This window comes from Sceloporus undulatus, chromosome 2, assembly GCF_019175285.1.
Source record: "Sceloporus undulatus isolate JIND9_A2432 ecotype Alabama chromosome 2, SceUnd_v1.1, whole genome shotgun sequence".
NCBI classification, from domain to species: Eukaryota; Metazoa; Chordata; class Lepidosauria; order Squamata; family Phrynosomatidae; genus Sceloporus; species Sceloporus undulatus.
This window is the reverse complement of record NC_056523.1, coordinates 4,257,527-4,276,916: the sequence shown is the minus strand read 5'-3', so window position 1 is coordinate 4,276,916 and position 19,390 is coordinate 4,257,527. Positions and strand designations below refer to the sequence as shown.

The window sequence follows — 19,390 nt, the reverse complement described above, 5'->3', positions numbered from 1 at the left end:
CCACAATTCAAAAAGGACATTGAGAAACTGGAGCGTGTCTAAAGGAGGGCGACTAAAATGCTGAAAGGTCTGGAAACCATGCTCTATGAGGAACGACTTAGGGAGCTGGGGATGTTTAGCCTGGAGAAAAGAAGGTGAAGAGGTGATATGATAGCCCTGTTCAAATATTTGAAGGGATGTCATATTGAGGAGGGAGCAAGCTTGTTTTTTGCTGCTCCAGAGACTAGGACCCGAAGCAATGGATGCAAACTGCAGGAAAAGAGATTCCACCTCAACATTAGGAGAAATTTCCTGACAGTAAGGGCTGTTCGACAGTGGAACAAACTCCTTCGGAGTGTAGTGGAGTCTCCTTCTTTGGAGGTCTTCAAGCAGAGGCTGGATGGCCACCTGTCGGGGATGCTTTGATTGTGATTTCCTGCATGGCAGGGGGTTGGACTGGATGGCCCCTGTGGTCTTTTCCAACTCTATCATTCTATGATTCTATGATTCTATGTTGCTGCTCCTTCCCCCGGCAGCAGTGGTGGTAGTGGCGCCTCCCTCCCTCTCTATCCTCCTCTTCCTCTTCCTCTTCCTCCTCCTCCTCCTCTGCTCCCCAATGGATCCTGACCTGGTTTTCCTCAGGGAAGAACCAGGCAGAGCGTGCATGCCCCCCCCATGCCTCCTTGCTGCTACCCAGTTTTGCCCTGAAGAAAATGAAGCTGCAGCAAGGAAGAGCAAGGGGAGCAGGAACACATAGCCTGGCTAAACTTGCTCCCCACCTCCTTAGGGAAGGCCGGCCCTTCGGGTTCTGAAGCCCCAACTTGTCCTGCCCAGTAGCCCTACCCCCACACACTGGGTGACACCATAGTCTGGGACACCACTGCCCAGTGGGTTTTCATTGTGCAGTGGAAATTAGCAGAGATAATAATAATAATAATTATTATTATTATTATTATTATTATTATTATTATTATTATTATTATATGCCGCCCAATCACTGGGAATCTGGGCGGCTTACAATAGAGGGGATAATATTTATTTATTTATTTATTTATTTATTTATTATTTACGTTATTTATACCCCGTCCTTCAGCCCTAATGGCTCTCAGAGCAGCTTACAATTATTATTTTTAATAAGACGGTTCCCTGCCCTCAGACTTACAATCTAAAAGCCAAAAGGAGAAGGGAATGGTGGTGGGAAAGGGGGTGAGGTCCAGTGGTTCTTCTTTTTCTCTGATGCCTGGATCAAGGCAGATGGACTGGAGGGAGGGCTCTTCTTCTTCAAGCTAGCCTTGGTGGAGCTGGGCCAGCCTATTCACTCCCTCACAGGCGGAAGGATGACAGTTATGGAGGGAGGGCAATAGACGGTAATCATCCAACATTCAAACTACTAGACCATGCTCTCTCTCTCTCTCTCTCTTTATTCATGTAACTTGTTTTAATTTATTCAGGAGAAAGGTGATATATTAAATGAGTGAATAAATAAATAAATAATCAATTGGTGTGTTAACACCATTAATTGATTTCTCTCCTCAGAGCTTCGTCTAGTGAATGGTCCACATCGCTGTTCTGGGCGGATTGAGGTGCTGCACAACCAACTGTGGGGGACTGTGTGTGATGCTGGCTGGGATGCACATGATGGCCAAGTGGTATGCCAACAACTGGGCTGTGGAAATGTCTTTGAAGCATCCAGGGGAGCCCATTATGGCCATGGTTATGGCCCCATCTGGTTGGAAAGAGTGAACTGTACAGGAAAAGAAGCATCTCTGAGTGAATGCCCCCAAAGCCCTTGGGGAGAGCACAGCTGTAGCCACAGCCAGGATGCAAGTGTGAAGTGTTCAGGTGAGTTCCTATCCAAGCATGTATGTAGAGTAAGTGAGGCCAATGGAAAGCAGACAGGATTAGTCTCACTAGTCAGAGCTTTTTCCATCAAGCATGTGATAGACATTTTGTTTCTACTCCTATGTAGTAATAATTAAGCTTCCCTGATACTATTCTGTCAGATGTTCAAGGCACATTATAGTTCCAGGCATAATTCAAAAGTTTAAATACTTGACTCTTTCAGATTTAAATGTATTTAAAAGTTAGGATGCTCAGTGTTATAGATATAAATAATTCATACCTCTGATCATGGACTAGGGATATGAGCATGGGACTTTTTTTTAACACAACACATAACACACAATATTACAACCTTGTAGAGGAAAATCATGCTGTCCATACTATCCTGCCCCCAGTTCAAGCCTGGGTCAGTCTTATGGCTAGCACAGCCATGGGTGAGTTTTCAGATGCATGCATGCTTCCACTCCACATAGCTCCACCATCACATCTTAGAAGACCACCTTTGTGGACCTTAATGGTGGAAACAGGGTGCCAGGCATCTCCATCTAACATGATAGTCTGCAACAGGAGTCTTTATCCAGGATTTTGTCACAGTAATTTAGCCTGTTCAAGATTTATAAGGCTAAGTGTCCCTTGTTTATAGATATTGCTATTAGTGTAATTGTAATAAAAAGCTGGTTGTCTATATTGCACTTACCAACTGCAGATCTAGAGTTACAGATCCATGACTGCTCCATATTCACTAACGCCACATAATCACAATTATGACACTATTGCTGGAATTGTATATGGCCTCCCAGGTCTACTTTATCAGGAAGCAGCCACATCAAGAGATGGAGTCTGTTTAACTGGCAACCGGAATGCAACAGGATCCCTTCCTTCCAGTGAGTGAGGCTGTGAAGATCAGAAGCAAGATTCCTGTTGGAATTCCTTGTTGTAGCCTCACCCACAGGTGGGAAAGAGTAGTGGAAACATCCTCCTGCTGCATCCTGCTCACCATCTGAATGGACCTCCATAGAATCATAGAGTTGGAAGAGACCACAAGGGCCCTCCAGTCCAACCCCCTTCTGCCATGCAGGAACTCTCAATCAAAGCATACCCAACAGATGGCCATCCAGCCTCTGCTTAAAGACCTCCAAGGAAGGAGAATCCACTACACTCCATTGAGGGAGTGTGTTCCACTGTCGAGAAGCCTTTACTGTCAGGAGGTTCCTCCCAATGTTTAGGTGGAATCTATTCCTGTAGCTTGCATCCACTGTTCCACATCCTGTTCTATAGAGCGGCAGAAAACAAGCTCGCTCCCTCCTCAATGTGACATCCCTTCAAATATTTAACCAGATCTATTATATCACCTCTTACCTTCTCTTCTTCACCAGACTAAACATCCCCAGCACCCTTAGGCATTCTTCATAGGGCATGGTCTCAAGACCCTTCACCATTTTAGTCACCCTCCTTTGGACACGCTTCAGTGTCTCAATGTCCTTTTTGAATTGTGGTACCCAGAACAGGACACAGTATTCCAGATGAGGCCTGACCAGAGCAGAATACAGTGGCACTATTACTTTCCTTGATCTACACACTATACCTCTATTGATGCAGCCTAAAATTGCATTGGTCTTTTTGGCTGCTGCATCACACTGTTGACTCATGTTCAACGTGTGGTTTATTTGAACTCCAGATCCCTTTCACATGTATACATATCATTCAGCCAGGTGTCCCCCATCCTATATCTGTGCATTTCATTTTCTGCCCTAAGTGCAGTACCTTACATTTCTCTGTGTTGAATTTCATTTTGTTAGCTTTGGCCCAGTTTTCTAGTCTACTCACGTCATTTTGAATTTTGATTCTGTTCTCTGGGGTACTAGCTACTCCTCCTAATTTGGTGTCATCTGCAAATTTGATAAGTATGCCCCCAATTCTGTCATTCAGGTCATTGATAAAGATGTTGAATAGCACTGGGCCCAGGACAGAGCCCTGTGGGACCCCACTGGTCACTTCTCTCCAGGATGAAAAGGAGCCATTGTTGAGCACCCTTTGGGTTCGGCCAGTCAATCAATTACAAATCCACATGTTACATTGTTTAGCCCACCTTTTACAATCTTGTTTGCAAGAATGTCATAGGAAACCTTGTCAAAGGCCTTACTGAAATCAAGATATACTATATCCACAGCATTCCCTTCATCTACCTTGCTGGTAATTTTATCTAAAAAGAGATCAGATTTGTCTGGCATGACTTGTTTCTCTGTCACTATATTCCCTATATTCACTTCACTTGTTTGACTGTCACTATATTGTTCTTTCTTTATCTATAAGCTGCCACAGTCTGTGCTTTATCCATGTGCTGTTTCTATATTGCCATTAATGTGGGTCTCCACCCACTTCTTGTGAATGTCACTGAGGGGGAAACTTGCACCAGGGAGAAACATAAAGAGGAAGGAAGAAAGGGAAAGGAAGTAATAACATTGTTTTTTTTTCCAACATTCTAGGTCTGGTCAGATTGGTCAATGGTTCTAATCACTGTTCTGGGAGAGTCGAGGTGCTCCACAAGCAGCACTGGGAAGCCATCTGTAACAAAAACTGGGGTCTGTCTGAAGCTCATGTAATTTGCAAGGAATTGGGCTGTGGACAGGTCTTATGGCCTCCACAAAAGAATTATTTTGGAAGAGGACCAGCTCCCATCAGGCTATTTGTACGCTGTGGTAAACTGACAAAAAATGCCCTTGCTGAGTGTGAGCTGACAGATTTTGGAGAGCAAAGCTGCAGTGATGGAGAAGCTGCTGCTGTTGTATGCTCAGGTAATGGCTGGAGCAAGAGCCAACATGGTGCAGTGTTTGTGTGTCAGACTAGGTCTTTAGGAGACCCAGAGTTCAGATGCCTGCTTGCCCATGGAAACATATTGGGTGACCTTAGGGAAGTCACACTCTTTCACCCTGAAAGAAAAGCCATGGCAAACCTCTTGTGAACAAACTTTGCCCTTGCTCAAATCCTTTGCTAAGTTCACCTTGTGTGTTTATGTGCCTTCAAGTCTCCTGTCAACTTATTATGACCCCATAAATTTCATAGGGTTTTCTTATGCAAGAGATATTCAGAGCTGGTTTTGCCAGTTCTTTCCTCTGAAATATCATTTGGCCTGTGTGTTTCACTCCTGAATAATAATGAAAGTGATCCAAGTGATCGGAAGTGCTTAAAAGTTGTCTCCAGCCACCTGCCATCTTTATTCCTCCCTCCCTCCCTCACACACGATTCCTTACTGTTAGAAAACTGCATTTCTGGAGGCTTGGAGATACTATGCCTGAATCATTTCTGGCCAGTCAGGGAAGTCAGAAAAAAGAGGAGAAGCTGCGCACTGCTGCTAGTGCTATGTACAGATGCGATGTTTGGAAAGGGAAGTGGGAGTATAAACAATCAGTGATGAATAACCTACCAGAACAGTAAGAGGAAGCATGGAGAGAGGGATTGACCTGGCGGTGACCCTGCAAGTTAGGAAAAGGACATATTGGGATTCTCATCATATATAGTAAACTACCCTGAGCCTTTCCTAGGAATAACATCATTTCACATGTTCACATGAGATTTAGGAAGGGCAACTAAATGAGCACCTCCTAAGTTAGCCATTTCACACTAGCACCCATGACTCTACTTGAGTGACCTCACTCAACTTGCCCTCACCCTGTCTACCTCCAGCCCCAGCCACCAATTCAGTTCCTGGAGGATGCCTGAGCCAACAAAGAAGCCCTTCATCTTGCCCACCTCCCTAAAAGTTTATCCAGTTTTGCCATAATTTAAGGATATTAAATGTTTAGCCCGTCAGATGAAATTGAACTGTAACTAGCATCAGCCATAGACAAATGAGGTATGATGGGAGGTCTACTGCAGTAAAATCTGTACAACTTTTTCAGTTTCATCAAATAAGAGCAGCTTTTTAAAAAGGAATTTTCAAAATTCTGCTACCTAGTTATGAAACCAGTAACCATACATTGTATTTTTGTATTTATATTCACTAACAATGAAAGATTCTGATTTGATTTTCCATCTGTGAAGAGACACAATTTCAACATTTACTCATTTCAGAAATTAATTATATCCCACAATTGGAGACAGGAGCAACATATAAAGTCTTTCTGAAAAAATTGTAAAAATTCATGCAGATTCATAGTCTGATCACACAATGGCCATTCGCACACTTGTGCAGTCTCAGTTTGAGTAGAAATAGAAGGAACAGAGAGAGATGGCTTGGGAAGTGGAGAAACCAACTTACCTTTAAACCTTCCAAAACCCAACAGGGCTCAGACTGGTGGAAAGTCCATCTAACTGTTCAGGGAAAGTCGAGGTGTTTCACAACCGGACATGGGGGACTGTGTGTGGTGACGGCTGGGATCTGAACAGTGCCCAAGTTGTGTGCAGAGAACGTGGCTGTGGAGATCCTTTGGTAGTCCCAGGAGGAACTCACTTTGGAGGCGGAAGGGGCCCCATCTGGCAATTTGACAGGGGGTGTCAAGGAACGGAAATGTCCTTTAGTCACTGTCATTTGAAACCCCAGGAAAAACATGATTGCAGTCACGAAGATTATGCTAGTGTCATATGTGCAGGTAAGTGCTATTCGTTCCCCTAGAAATGGCTAGAAAAGTGATGATAGATAGATAGATAGATAGATAGATAGATAGATAGATAGATAGATGAGCCTGGGGGCCACTGAAATATCCCTGGAGGGTGCATGTGGTGTGTGCCATACTTTGCCCACCCCCACTATATAGGATGTATTTCTTACATGATACATGATACATAATGAACAATGCCTAGTTAAGAATGCACTGATGTAAAAATATGTTTAGACAAGGTATGGCCTGGCCTGGTTAATGTTGTATGCAACAGTCTGTTTAAGAGATCTGTTTTCCTCAGCAGATGAAATGTGAGCAAAGAGCTTAGATCGGGTAAAGCCTCTATGACCTCTTAAGTGAGATGGGTAAAGTGTAGCCGATGGTCTGCATGTGCCCCCCCCCATCAAAATCTATACATCTATCAATCTATCCATCTATCTTCCCAAATGCCTTCAAAAGCAATGTGGGAGCATAAAGGCATTTCCATCATTGGAAGCACCTTGGGCTCCCAGGGGGACAAACATAATTTTTGCAATTTTCTTTGCCTCAGAATGTCCTCTGGGGGCATAGGGCACCATTCCACCATGTCATGTGACTGTCCGGGTCAGTTTAAGTCTTTGATGAAACAGGAAGTGATCCATCCTGATGCTGTTGTCTTTTGTTTTTTAAAAGAAGCCCTCTTCTGGACCTGAAATGCATTAGGAAGGCCCTAGACTAGAAGGTGGTTGGGTGACCTTTTCCTTTTGTAGGAGTAGGTTCAGGGATATGTGTGTGCAGCCCTTGAAGGTCTCCTGGAGTCTAGTGTGCCCCCCTAGCCTTCCACAATTGCCCACACCTGCTTTATAAGAAAGCACCTACTGAACAATGAGATATCTGTGTCATGTAATGAGCCTGCCCTAGCGGAGAGAGAAAAGGAGAGAGACGGACCATTGGCCTTAATGTGTAGCAAGATATGTTATAACGCTGATTGCTTGTTCTCCCTTTATAAAATGAAATGCTAAGGGTTAAGAAACTCTTAAAAGGGAGTGTTGATGGTACTCTGGCTACTGGCAAATACGGTTGTTTACAAGCTTGGAAGATAAAGTGACCATCAGAAGAGGAGGAAGAAGAGAAAAGGGAACAGCTCCAGCTACATAGAGCTGATCTGACAAAGGGCAATGAAACTTCAACCTTTCTATAAAAAGGCAGAGTGAGAGAACTATGCCTGCTTCAAAGAGAAGGGAAAGGGAGAATTCCTCTGTTTTCCTCAATTTGTAAAACTCAGTCCCACTTTAAGATGTAAATCATTTTTATGTATAGACAAATTTATGTGCTATTGCCCTATTGTCAGAACTCTAGAAATGACCAGGAGGGAGGATGTATATGTGGCCTATTGTTTATGATGGAGGGGTTTTCTATTGTAGAAATCAAAGGCAACAATGGAATATTACTGGGAGATGGGAAGAGTGTTGCAAAACCCTGTCCTGCTTCTGCATTGATTCTACAACAGCCAGATCAGTTGTTTAGACTCCCTCTGAATGGCCCCATAGCAGGACAAAACAGGGAACTAGACTGCCGATCAATGAAAGTGTCTTTAATTCTTCCAAAACCAACAGAAACCAGATTGGTGAATGGTACAAATCATTGCTCTGGGAGAGTCGAAGTGTTATTCAATGGAGAGTGGGGGACAGTCTGTGATGATGGATGGAACCTGGCTGATGCTCAAGTTGTGTGCCGAGAACTTGGCTGCGGAGAAGCCCTGTCAGCCCTCGGTGGAGCTTACTTTGGACAAGGAAATGGTTTCATCTGGCTAGATGATGTCAAATGTTTGGGGACAGAAGCTTATCTCAGCCAATGCAATTATGTAATGACTAATCCAGAACGCACTAAAAAGCATGATTGTCGTCATGAAGAAGACGCCAGTGTTGTATGCTCAGGTAATTGGTGGAAATTAATGTTTATACTGAGAATTCCCTTCAGCTTTTTACAGTTCAGAGCCAAAGAATGGAAAATTAACAAATCTTTTAAAATGGAGAAAAGGGGAAAAGAAATTCTAGTGAAATTTTCAAGTGCTTCTTGAGCTGAGTATGATGCTTGCTTTATTATTGCTAATGTGTTCCTACTTGACTGTATATTCCTTTCTCCCACATCTCCACATGTGATAAAAACATCAAGTCCTCAGCATTGCTGACCAACCTGGAAACCAATGAAACCAGTCACAAAAAGATGTCTTTCAGAAAGACCACAGCTGAAACAAGCGGTCTTCTACTAGACTTTCTCCACAGTTTCCCCTGGGTGAAAATACCTGAGCCCCAAGAAGAACCCAAATGCTGGGTAGCTCTTTAGCCATCACACAACTGGAAGGCCTTAGCCCTATGGTCTGTCCCAAGGGAAATCTCTTTCCCTACCCTCCTCACAGCTATAAAGAACAGTTCCAGAGGCCTTATCTTCTTCTTCATTGTTGTTGTTTTTGTTATATTTTTTCCTTTCTTTTCCTTTCCTTTCCTTTTTTTATTTTATTTTATTAATATTTTTAAATTTTACAATACAAATTGTTACACTTTCTTCATACACATATATGCTTTAAAACATTACTTATTTTATACTAAAAATCACCTCAGTGCACCTCTTCCCCAGAGCCATTCCCATCCATATACTCTAACCAAAATTTTAATTCATCTCGTGGAGGTAAATTTCCACCTCCTTTTCTTAATACTTTTTCAATAGTTTTTTCTATATTTCATCAAAATCATTTCTTTTCCATAATCTCTTTATCACTTTCAATTTACATGTTAATTTATCATTAATCGCTATTTGCCAGACTTCTTTATACCAATCCTCCAGTTCCACATTTATTCTCTTTTTTCAACTTCTCGCTATAATTAATCTTGCTGCTGTAAGCAAATTTGTTACAAGATTTCTTTCTTCTTTTTTCCATTCTACTTCATTGTATAGTGATAACAATACTATATTTGGTTTTCTGTCTACTCTTATATCCATAATATTTTCAATTTCTAATACTACTATTTCGCAATTTTTTTTACATATTTACATTGCCACCACATATGTATATATGGTCCCACTTCATTACATCCTCTCCAACAGTATTTTGAATTATTCTTATCTATATTGTGTAATCTCACTAGCGTTAAGTATCATTTCTAGATCAGTTTATAATAATTTTCCTTAATTCGTACTGATAGATTTTTCAGATGTCTTTGTTCCCAAAGTTTATTCCATTCATTTTCACAGATCTCGCATATCTCTTTCCAAATATTTTGGTTTATTTTTTTTCTTTTATTCACCATTAATATTTTATAATCTTTTGCTAATTATTCCTTTCATATTTTCATTTGCCTCTAATTCTCTTCCTTTCTGAATTATTTGTTCAAATTGCATATATTTTGCCTTTTCTATATTCTTTTTCTTCCAGTTTTTGAACCATTCTTCTATTTGAATGTAATGAAACCATGACATTTTTATTCCCTTAAGTTTTTCTTTTATATTTTCTCTTCCTACTTTTAATTCTATCCAATTTTCTATTTTATCTATCTTCCTTTCCTTTAATTCTTTATCTAATAAATTTCTTAAATTCTTTGGGAATGACTACCATTATTATTGGTACTATCAATGAGTTTTCATTCAATAATTCTTTTTATATTTGCTCCATGTTTCTAGTATATTTTTCATAAGTGGGCTCTCAATTTCCTTGATTTCTTTCCTACTAAATTCTTTTTAAAATATTCCCTATTTTCATATGTATTTCTTCTTTCCCTGTTTCTAACCAGTCCAGATCTGATATAGTTAACATACCTTCTATTACATATCTTAATTGATTAGCCTCATAATATCCCTTTATATTAGGGAGGCCTAACCCTCCCTTTTCCTGGGATCTATACCAAAACTGCTTATTTATTCTAGTTCTTTTCCCTCCATTACAATATATGTTTACTAATTGTTGCCACTTATTTAATTCAGCTTCTGATATTTTTAATGGTACCATTCTAAATAGGAAATTTAATTTTGGTAAAATTTTCATTTTAACTAATGCTATTCTTCCAAAACATGATAGTTTTATTTCCTCATATTCTACTACTTTTTTTTACAATTTCTTTCTGTAATCTAACCAAATTTTTCCTTTTCATTTCATTTAAATCTTTCATAATATTTATTCCTAAGTATTTTACATTACTTTTTATTCTTATCTCTAAATCTTTTTGTTTTGCAAATTCTAATTCTTCTTCTTTTGTATAGTTGAATAACATCATTTCTGATTTATTCCAATTAATCTGAAGTCCCGTCATCTCACCAAATAAATTCAAATGTTCTTTTATTTTTCCCATTTTGTCTTTTAAATCTTTAATAGTTAATAAAGTATCATCAGCAAATAAATTAAATTTATGGGGTTTTTTTTCCCAGTCCCATTCTTTCCAGATTTTTATCCTTCCTTATAACATTTGCTAGCATTTCTATCACCATTGCAAATAATATTGGTGAAAGCGGGGATCCTTGTCTTGTACCTCTCATTACTTTTATTTCATTTGTTATTCCATCGTTTACTATTACTATAATTGAATTATTACAATATAATTGATCTATTAAACTCTTTATTTTTCCCCCATTCTGAACTTTTTCATAATTATTTTTAATGTTGGCCATTCCACAGTCAAATGCTTTAAATATATCTAATGCCCAAACCCCTGCTTTTGATTTTGTTGTCCCCATTACATGTATTTTACTCAAAACTCTAGCTAGTAAATTAGACATCTGTCTTCCTTTCACAAATCCACATTGATCTTTCCCTATATATTTATGCATACATTTATTCATTCTATTTGCTATTATTACTGTTACTATCTTTGAAGCCTGATTTATTAATGATATAGGTCTACAGTCTATGACCCTGGATCTGTTAAATTTTTGTCTATTTTTGGTATTAGTATTACTAATGATTGTTGCCATGATGCAGGAATTTTCTCTCCATTTATTATTCCATTATATAACTGTAACAATTTTGGAACTAATATTTTTTTAAACACCTTATAATATTCAGGTCCTAAACAGTCCAATCCTAGAGTTTTCCCATTTTTTAATTTCTTAACTACTTCTATTATCTCTATGTGTTTTTCCAATAATTCCTTATCTTCTTCCTTTAATATTTGTCCCCAATTTTCTTCTACATATTTTTCAATTTGATCTAATGGTTTTTTTCATTGCTTGATATAAATTTTTATAAAAATTTTCTAAATTTTTTTCTTTCTTTCATCAATCTACACATCCTCCCAGCTTTATTCTTCACTATATTTATCATACTTTCCATTTCCTTTTTCTGTGTGGACCTGGCCAACATTTTTAAATTTATATGACTTCAAAATATTCTCTTCTTAAATAAATCAAATTCTCTTGTACTACATTTATTTCTATCTTATCCAATTACTGCCTTTTTGCTCTTAATTCTACATAAATCTGTTTGTCTTTGTTAACTATATATCTATTCTCCAATTCTTCTATGTCTATTTCTAATTTCCTTTTTCTTTCTTCTTGTTTCTTCTTAGGATTATATGATTCTTTTATACATATTCCTCTTGTTACTGCCTTCATAGTATCCCACAACAATCCTTTTGACACATCTTTGTCATTTATATCCCATGTTTCTTGCCATTCATTTTCAGTTTTATCTATGATATCCTTATAATTCAAAATCTTACTATTTAGCCTCCACCTCTTTAATTTGTTCATAATTTTTCTTAATAATAATTTCTGCACTCATCAAAGCATGGTCCGTTATTTTTATACTTGCTATTTCCGTATGTAAAACTTTATCATATTTTTGAAACAAAAATATAATATATCCTAGTATATGTTTTATGTACAGCAGAATAATCTGTACATTTCTTTTCATCCCTTTTTACTAGTCTCCAGACATCTAAATTCCCTTTTTTCATTATTTTATTTAAATTTGTTATATTTCTATATATACCGAGGGCTCTAGGTTCACCAGGAATGCCAACTTTCAGCACTGTCTTTATCTTCAACAGTAGCTATTAGTAGCAGGGTCAGAAGCACTCTGTATTTGGTAATGCACTGACCACACTTGAATAACTCACAGAAAGAGTTGATTCATCTACGTCTTTGGAGGCTCTTTACTTCCATTAGTTGCAATATATACAAGATATTTACAAATACTCCTCTTGACTCTCATTAACTTATTTCTGCTGTATTAAAAAAAAACCTACCAATATTGTTCAACCAACACACCAACCTTTCTACTCCACGCCAACCCACTCTCTCCAACCCACATATACATTGGGTCTTAGTGAAGTTACATAGAACACATTAACTAAGGGTTGTCACCTAGTGCTACTTAACATGGTTCAATTCCCATTGTAAGCCTTTGCATCATTTCAAGTGCTGTGATGTAACCATCTCAACCACTTCAGCCATACAAAATATTTTTTATAAACAGCTTAAAGGAGCATTGCTTCCAACATGTTCCTATAATATAGATGCACCCCTGGATGTGCATGACACTTTCCGCACGTATTTATCAGACACTTCCCTATGGGAGCATATTTCTATGACCACCATAAGTCTGTTACTACATATAACTCTTTTCCTCTTATCAGATCTTCGTCTAGTGAACGGCACAAGTCACTGCTCAGGAAGGGTTGAGGTCTTTCACAACAACATATGGGGAACAATTTGTGATGCTGACTGGGATTTACAAGATGTCAAAGTTGTCTGCAGGCAACTGGGCTGTGGAAAGGCCTCCAAAGCACTAAAGGGAACACACTATGGCCAAGGGTCTGGCCCCATCTGGCTGGAAAGCGTCAACTGTACAGGAGACGAAGCCACCTTAAAGGAATGCCAGAAGACAGCCTGGGGAGAGCACAGTTGCAGCCACAGCCAGGATGCCAACGTGGAGTGTTCAGGTACATTTCTTTCACAATGGTCACTTAGTGAAGGCTGCATCAAGCTCATCTCTCACCAAAATGATAGTCTTCCTTTTCTGTTACTGTCAGTTATCTATTACTATCGATTACTATTAGAGGATTTTCTTGAGTTCAAACAAATAGCTAGCACATGTGAGGGGAAAGTCAGAAAAGCAAAAGCACAGAATGAGCTCAGGCTTGCTAGAGGTTAAGAACAATAAAAAGGGCTTTGGGGGGTATGTCCATAGCAAAAGGAAGAAGGAGGAAATGGTAGGGTCATTACATGGAGAAGATAGTGAAATGCGAACAGGGGACAGAGAAAAAGCAGAACTGCTCAACACCTTCTTTGCCTCAGTCTTCTCAGAAAATGAAAAGGGTGCTCAACCTGAGGAAAATGGAGCAGAGGACACAATAGGAGAAATGCAGCACAGAATATGTAAAGAGGAAATACAGGAATACCCAGTCAATCTTAATGAATTTAAGTTTCCAGAACGAGCTGACATCCAAAGGTACTAAAAGAGCTGGCAAATGTAATCTCAGAGCTATTGGCAATAATTTTTGAGAACTCCTGGAGAACAGGAGAAGTCCCAGCAGACAGGAGGAGGGCAAACGTTGTCCCCATCTTCAAAAAAGGGAAAAAGAGGATCCCAACAATTATCGTCAAGTTAGTCTGACATCAATCCCAGGAAAGATTCTAGAGCAGATCATTAAACAAAGAGTTTGTCAATATTTAGAAAGCAATGCCAGAATCACAAAAAGTCAACACTGGTTTCTGAGAAACAAATCATGCCAGACTAATCTGATATTCCTTTTTGATAGAATTACCAGCTCGGTAGACAAAGGGAATGCTGTAGATATAGCATATCTCGATTTCAGTAAGGCTCCCCATGATATTCTTGCAGACAAGCTGATAAAATGTTTAAATATTTGAAGTGATGTCATGTTGAGGAGGGAGCAAGCTTGTTTTCTGCTGCTCCAGAGACTAGGACCCGGAGCAATGGATGCAAGCTCCAGGAAAAGAGATTCCAGATCAACATTAGGAGGAACTTCCTGATGGTAAGGGCTGTTCGACAGTAGAACAAACTCCTTCGGAGTGTAGTGGAGTCTCCCTCCTTGGATGTCTTTAAACAGTGGCTGGATGGCCATCTGTCGGGGATGTTTTGATTATGATTTCCTATATAGCAATGGGTTGGACTGAATGACCCTTGTGATCTCTTCTAATTCTATGATTCTATGAGAAGGAATTTGTTGTTGTCTTTTTCTGGGGCTGAGAAACTGTTTTTGCCAAGGTTATTCAGTGGATTTCCATGGCTGAAGTCTGTACTTCCTGAATCCAAGTCCAACACTCAAACTACTGCACCATGCTGCCTCTCTCACTAGAAGTCTTTTACCTTCACATATTTTCAGTTCTGATTCAAGGCAATCAGGAGAAAGTATCATAGAGCTCAGTGGGAGAGTCCAGCAGGGAAAGGAGAGTCCCATTTGGACAGACATTGTCTTAGAGAAGTTCTGCTCAGTGCCTTGGACATTTGACACTCAGAGTGTGGAAGTACAGGTGCCCCACTCTGTCTTTCTCTATGTGGTCATAACATGGATTGAAAAAGACTGACGTGGGCTTAGGGAAAGACAGAAAAAATTAAAAGAGAGACAAGAAATATAGAAATATAGAAAAATAATAAAACTCAATCATTTACCATCTCCAGTTTTAATGAATATGCTATGAAAATGTCAACAGTTGTATGACTCCCTGACTGACTTCTTTGTTCCAGCTGTTGAATCAGTTGCCTTCATTGAGACCAGCATTCATCTGGTTGTGGCTGGCTTGGTCCTCCTTGTCTTGATTGCAGTTGTGGCTGAGGCTGGATGCAGCAGGCGGAGGAAGAGAACACAGCAGCAGCTTTAAGCCATCCTCTCTTCACTGACCTCTTCCAGTGATCAAGATCTGTCCTGCAGGGCTGTGGCATCTGAGTCCGAGTCAGAAAGAATTTCATGTGGATTCAGAGTCAATGGAAGTGTACCAACTTTGACTTCAAAATAAAAAGATATAATATTAATGCAATATGTGGTAAAAATATCACTTTATCCTTTCGTCTTTTTAAAAATGCATTCAATTTCTAATATTTACTTTCATAGAAAATTTTCTTGTTTGGAAATTTTAATCAAATAAATATGTTATGTTATCATTCTTAGATTGATGATTAACAAGGAGGTGATGAAACACCTTGTGCTCTCATTATAATATAGTAAATTTGAAATTACTTGGCAATATGCATTTACCATTTATGGAGAAGTCAGAGTCGGAGTTTCACAATAGAAAAATAGAAGAGTTGGAATTGGAGCTGGAGTCAAAGGTTTCGTGTACTAACTCCATAATCCTACTGTTAGGGGTGTTACCCCAGGATCAGGCCCCCAATCACTCCTCTCATATTTGATATCAATTTAATATTAAAAGGGATGCTGAGGTGGATAGCCTAGAAAAGTGCCTCTGGCTATGCCGTATTTGGAAATTCAGGACTCTAGCAAGGGAGGAAGCATTATTATTTTTTCACCCTTTATAAATTTGTAAAGTTGGTTTTGTTGTATGCTACTGTTAAATCATTAGGTAAAAGGTTTATTGGTATGTTGTTGTAGACATGTACATGAATCAATCAGTGCTTCAGTGTTGTTTATTAGGTATGACAGCACAAATCTAGCAAGTATGTGGCAGTGATAAGGTGAGGCATTTAAAATGACTGAACGTATGGTAGCTATGTTCATCCTTTTTGTAAACGGAAGAGAGCTACAGTACTTTAGAATCTTAGCACCTACATTCCTAAGACATCTATGTGTATTTTATTAGGGATATTACGCACATGAATACTCTACACAGGAAACTGACAGAACTATGGAACTCAACCCTCAATGCAAACAATCAATCTTTATTGATGAATCAAAATCAAAGAACTTTATTGAGTTCATAAGAATAGAAGTTTCCAAGTCAGCATTTAAGCTAAAACTGCCCACTCCTGCCCCAATATAATATGCAAACCCCCAAAACTGAAAATCCCTCCCCCTAAATTGGTGTACAAAACCACATACCCACAGCAAACTCCAATGATTACATATCCCTTCACCTGTCCCCCTTTTTGCCATTCCAAAAGCACTTCTATTGCAGATATTCCAGGAAAATCAAGCTAGGGAGACCAAGAAGCGCATGAAAGTTCAGCAAATTTTATTAGCCGGCTGGCTTCAGAGAAATATTTTCCAAAGCTATGGTCAACAGGTGGCATACCTTTTTATATGGATTTTAAAAAAAAATCCAAGCTATACATTGATTGGTACATAGAATTAAACATAGGAACTCCTCATTCACTCATTGGTTACAAAACAAATATAGATTGACCTGTTCTGTTATCTATTTCAAAAAACAATCCTTTCCCTAATTCAGCTTCAGGCATCCTAGCTATAAAACATATTTGCTATTTTTCTATTTTATTCATTTTGTTAATTTTTGTCTTCCTTAGAATCAATTGGGGAGCTGCTACATGTTTTGCATAAATCCACTCATTTTCTGATTTCGGAAAATGCTTCCATTTGATCAAATACTGCAGTGTTCCCCTGTGAAACCTAGAGACCAAAATTTTAGAAACGTCGAAGTTTTGTTTCCCGTCAGCCATCAAAGGGGTGATGACTCCCACTCAGTTCTTCAAGAATCGCTCACCAGCACCAGTTTCAGCAGAAGGAAATGAAAAACAGGATACAGTTGGGCAGTTCCAACTCAGCAGTCACATCATTAATCAGTCTTTTGACTGTGGAAATGGCCCAACACATTTGGCTCCCAGCTTCTTTGCAGGCTGCCTGGTTTTCAAATCTTTTGTGTACAGCTAAACTTTGCAACTTGGCTTCAAATCCCATTCCTTAGTTCTTTTAGAATCTGCAAATTTTTATAGCTTTTTTTTTTGCCTCCTCCTAAACAGTCACAATTGAAGGCCATGCCTCCTTGATCTTTGTAATCCATTGGTTCACTGACAGTGGGTCTGATGGGTCAGTCCCTAGCTATGGCAACATCTTTGGTTCATAACCATGGTTTATTTCAAAGAGTGAGTGTCCTGTACTCTGATTGATTGTCCCATTGAAAGCTTTTTCTGAAAGTGGCAACAAATCATACCAATTGTCCTGCAACTAATTACTGTAGCATTTTACATAGTGCTTCAAAGAAGCGTTAGCTCGTTCTGATTACCCATCCATCTGTGAATGAGGGGACTTACTTACGGTTTGCTCCACTCTCAATTTCTTTTGCAGAACTTTCCAAAACTGAGAAGCAAACTGGTTCCCTCTGTCACTAATTATTCTGTCTGGGAGCCCATGTAGTTTGTATATATGGGCTATGAACAAATCGGCCAATTTTGTGGCCATTGGTAACCCCTTGAACCCCACAAAATGCACTTGCTTTGAGAATAAGTCCATTACTACCCAAATAATATTCCATCCCCTGGTGTCTGGTAATTCTAGTATAAACTCCATTACTATATATCTCCATGGGGCTGCTGGTGTGGGCAACAGCTCTAAAATTCTCTAGGCTTAGTACCCACTAGTTTGGCACAGGCACAAACTGGACAGCCCTTTATTTAAGTCATCAGACCTGATGCCATCCTACCAATACTGTTTACAGATCAGATGCCAAGTCTTTAAAAAGCCTCAATGTCCCACTGCCTTAGTGTCATAACATAACTATAAGACTCTGAGTCGCAATGCTTATTTATTTATTTATTTATTTATTTATTTATTTATTTATTTATTTATGGTATTTATACCCCGCCCTTCATCCCTAAAGGCTATCAGAGCAGCTTACAATTATTATTTTTAATTAGAAGGTTCCTTTCCCTCAGGCTTACAATCTAAAAGATACGATGCAAAAGGAGAAGGGAATGATGGTGGGGAAGGGACGAGGTCCAGTGGTTCTTCTCTCCCTCTGAGGCCTGGACGAAGGCAGATGGACTGGAGGGAGGGCTCTTCTTCTTCAGGCTAACCCTGGTGGAGCTGGGCTGCCTGTTCACTCCCTCGCAGGCCAAAAGATGACAGTTATCATGAAGGGAGGGCTCTCTTTCTTCAGGCTAGCCCTGGTGGAGCTGGGCCTGCTTGTTCACTCCCTCACAGGCCGAAGGATGACAGTTATCATGGAGGGAGAGCTCTCTTTCTTCAGGCTAGCCCTGATGAACCTGGGCCTGCCTGTTCACTCCCTCGCAGGCTGAAGGATGACAGTTTTCATGGAGGGAAGGCTCTTTTTCTTCAGACTAGCCCTGGTGGAGCTGGGCTGCCTGTTCACCCCCTTGCAGGCTGAAGGATGACAGTTATCATGGAGGGAGGGCTCTCCTTCTTCAGGCTAGCCCTGATGCAGCTGGGCCTTCCAGTTCACTCCCTCGCAGGCCGAAGCATGACAGTTATCATCGAGGGAGGGCTCTCTTTCTTCAGGCTAGCCCTGTTGGAGCTGGACCTGCTTGTTCACTTTCTCGTAGGCCAAAGGATGACAGTTATCATGGAGGGGGGTGCTCTCTTTCTTCAGGCTAGCCCTGATGGAGCTGGGCCTGCATGTTCACTCCCTTGCAGGCCGAAAGATGACACCTATCATGGAGTGAGGGGGCTCTTCCTTCAGGCTAGCCCTGATGGAGCTGGGCCTGCCTGTTCTCTTCCTTGCAGGCTGAAGGTTGACATTTATCATGGAGGGAGGGCTCTCTATCTTCAGGTTAGCCCTGGTGGAGCTGGGCCTGCGTGTTCACTTCCTCACAGGCCGAATGATGACAGTTATCATGGAGTGAGGGCTCTCTTCCAAGGCTTCAAGAACACAGACCCTGGTTGCTTTATACCAGAGTCCATTCTTTGCCTCCAGAGAACCCTCATGGTCCTGCAATCATGGGTCTGTCTCTGCTGCCTTGTGGTTCTCCTGGAACAGTGTCCATGGGCTGTGGACTTTCATCCTCTGGCTTACTGGACCTGCTCCATGTCACTATAGCATGACCAAATACAATCTCAATAGGTGCCTTTTGCTTGCTCTCATGTTGGGGGAGCCTAGACAGTGCATCA

General features: G+C 40.0%; 1 protein-coding gene across 1 annotated transcript; it reads left to right on the top strand.

Annotated features, from left to right (window-relative positions):
• Nucleotides 1-1,517: 1,517 nt before the first annotated feature.
• On the top strand, nucleotides 1,518-15,389 carry LOC121923020 (deleted in malignant brain tumors 1 protein-like). Its single transcript, XM_042453116.1, has 6 exons — nucleotides 1,518-1,821; nucleotides 4,308-4,616; nucleotides 6,105-6,410; nucleotides 8,015-8,335; nucleotides 13,025-13,330; nucleotides 15,100-15,389. The coding sequence occupies exons 3-6, from the start codon at nucleotides 6,329-6,331 to the stop codon at nucleotides 15,231-15,233; spliced, it is 843 nt and encodes a 280-aa protein (XP_042309050.1). The 5' UTR covers nucleotides 1,518-1,821; nucleotides 4,308-4,616; nucleotides 6,105-6,328; the 3' UTR covers nucleotides 15,234-15,389.
• The last annotated feature ends 4,001 nt before the right edge of the window (nucleotides 15,390-19,390 follow it).

Bases quoted from the DNA above. Each gene is read 5' to 3' on its own strand.
- LOC121923020 (XM_042453116.1), top strand. From the start codon at position 6,329: ATGTCCTTTAGTCACTGTCATTTGAAACCCCAGGAAAAACATGATTGC. The intron at 6,411-8,014 runs GTAAGTGCTATT...CAAAACCAACAG, and splicing joins TGCTAGTGTCATATGTGCAG to AAACCAGATTGGTGAATGGT. The intron at 8,336-13,024 runs GTAATTGGTGGA...TCCTCTTATCAG, and splicing joins CGCCAGTGTTGTATGCTCAG to ATCTTCGTCTAGTGAACGGC.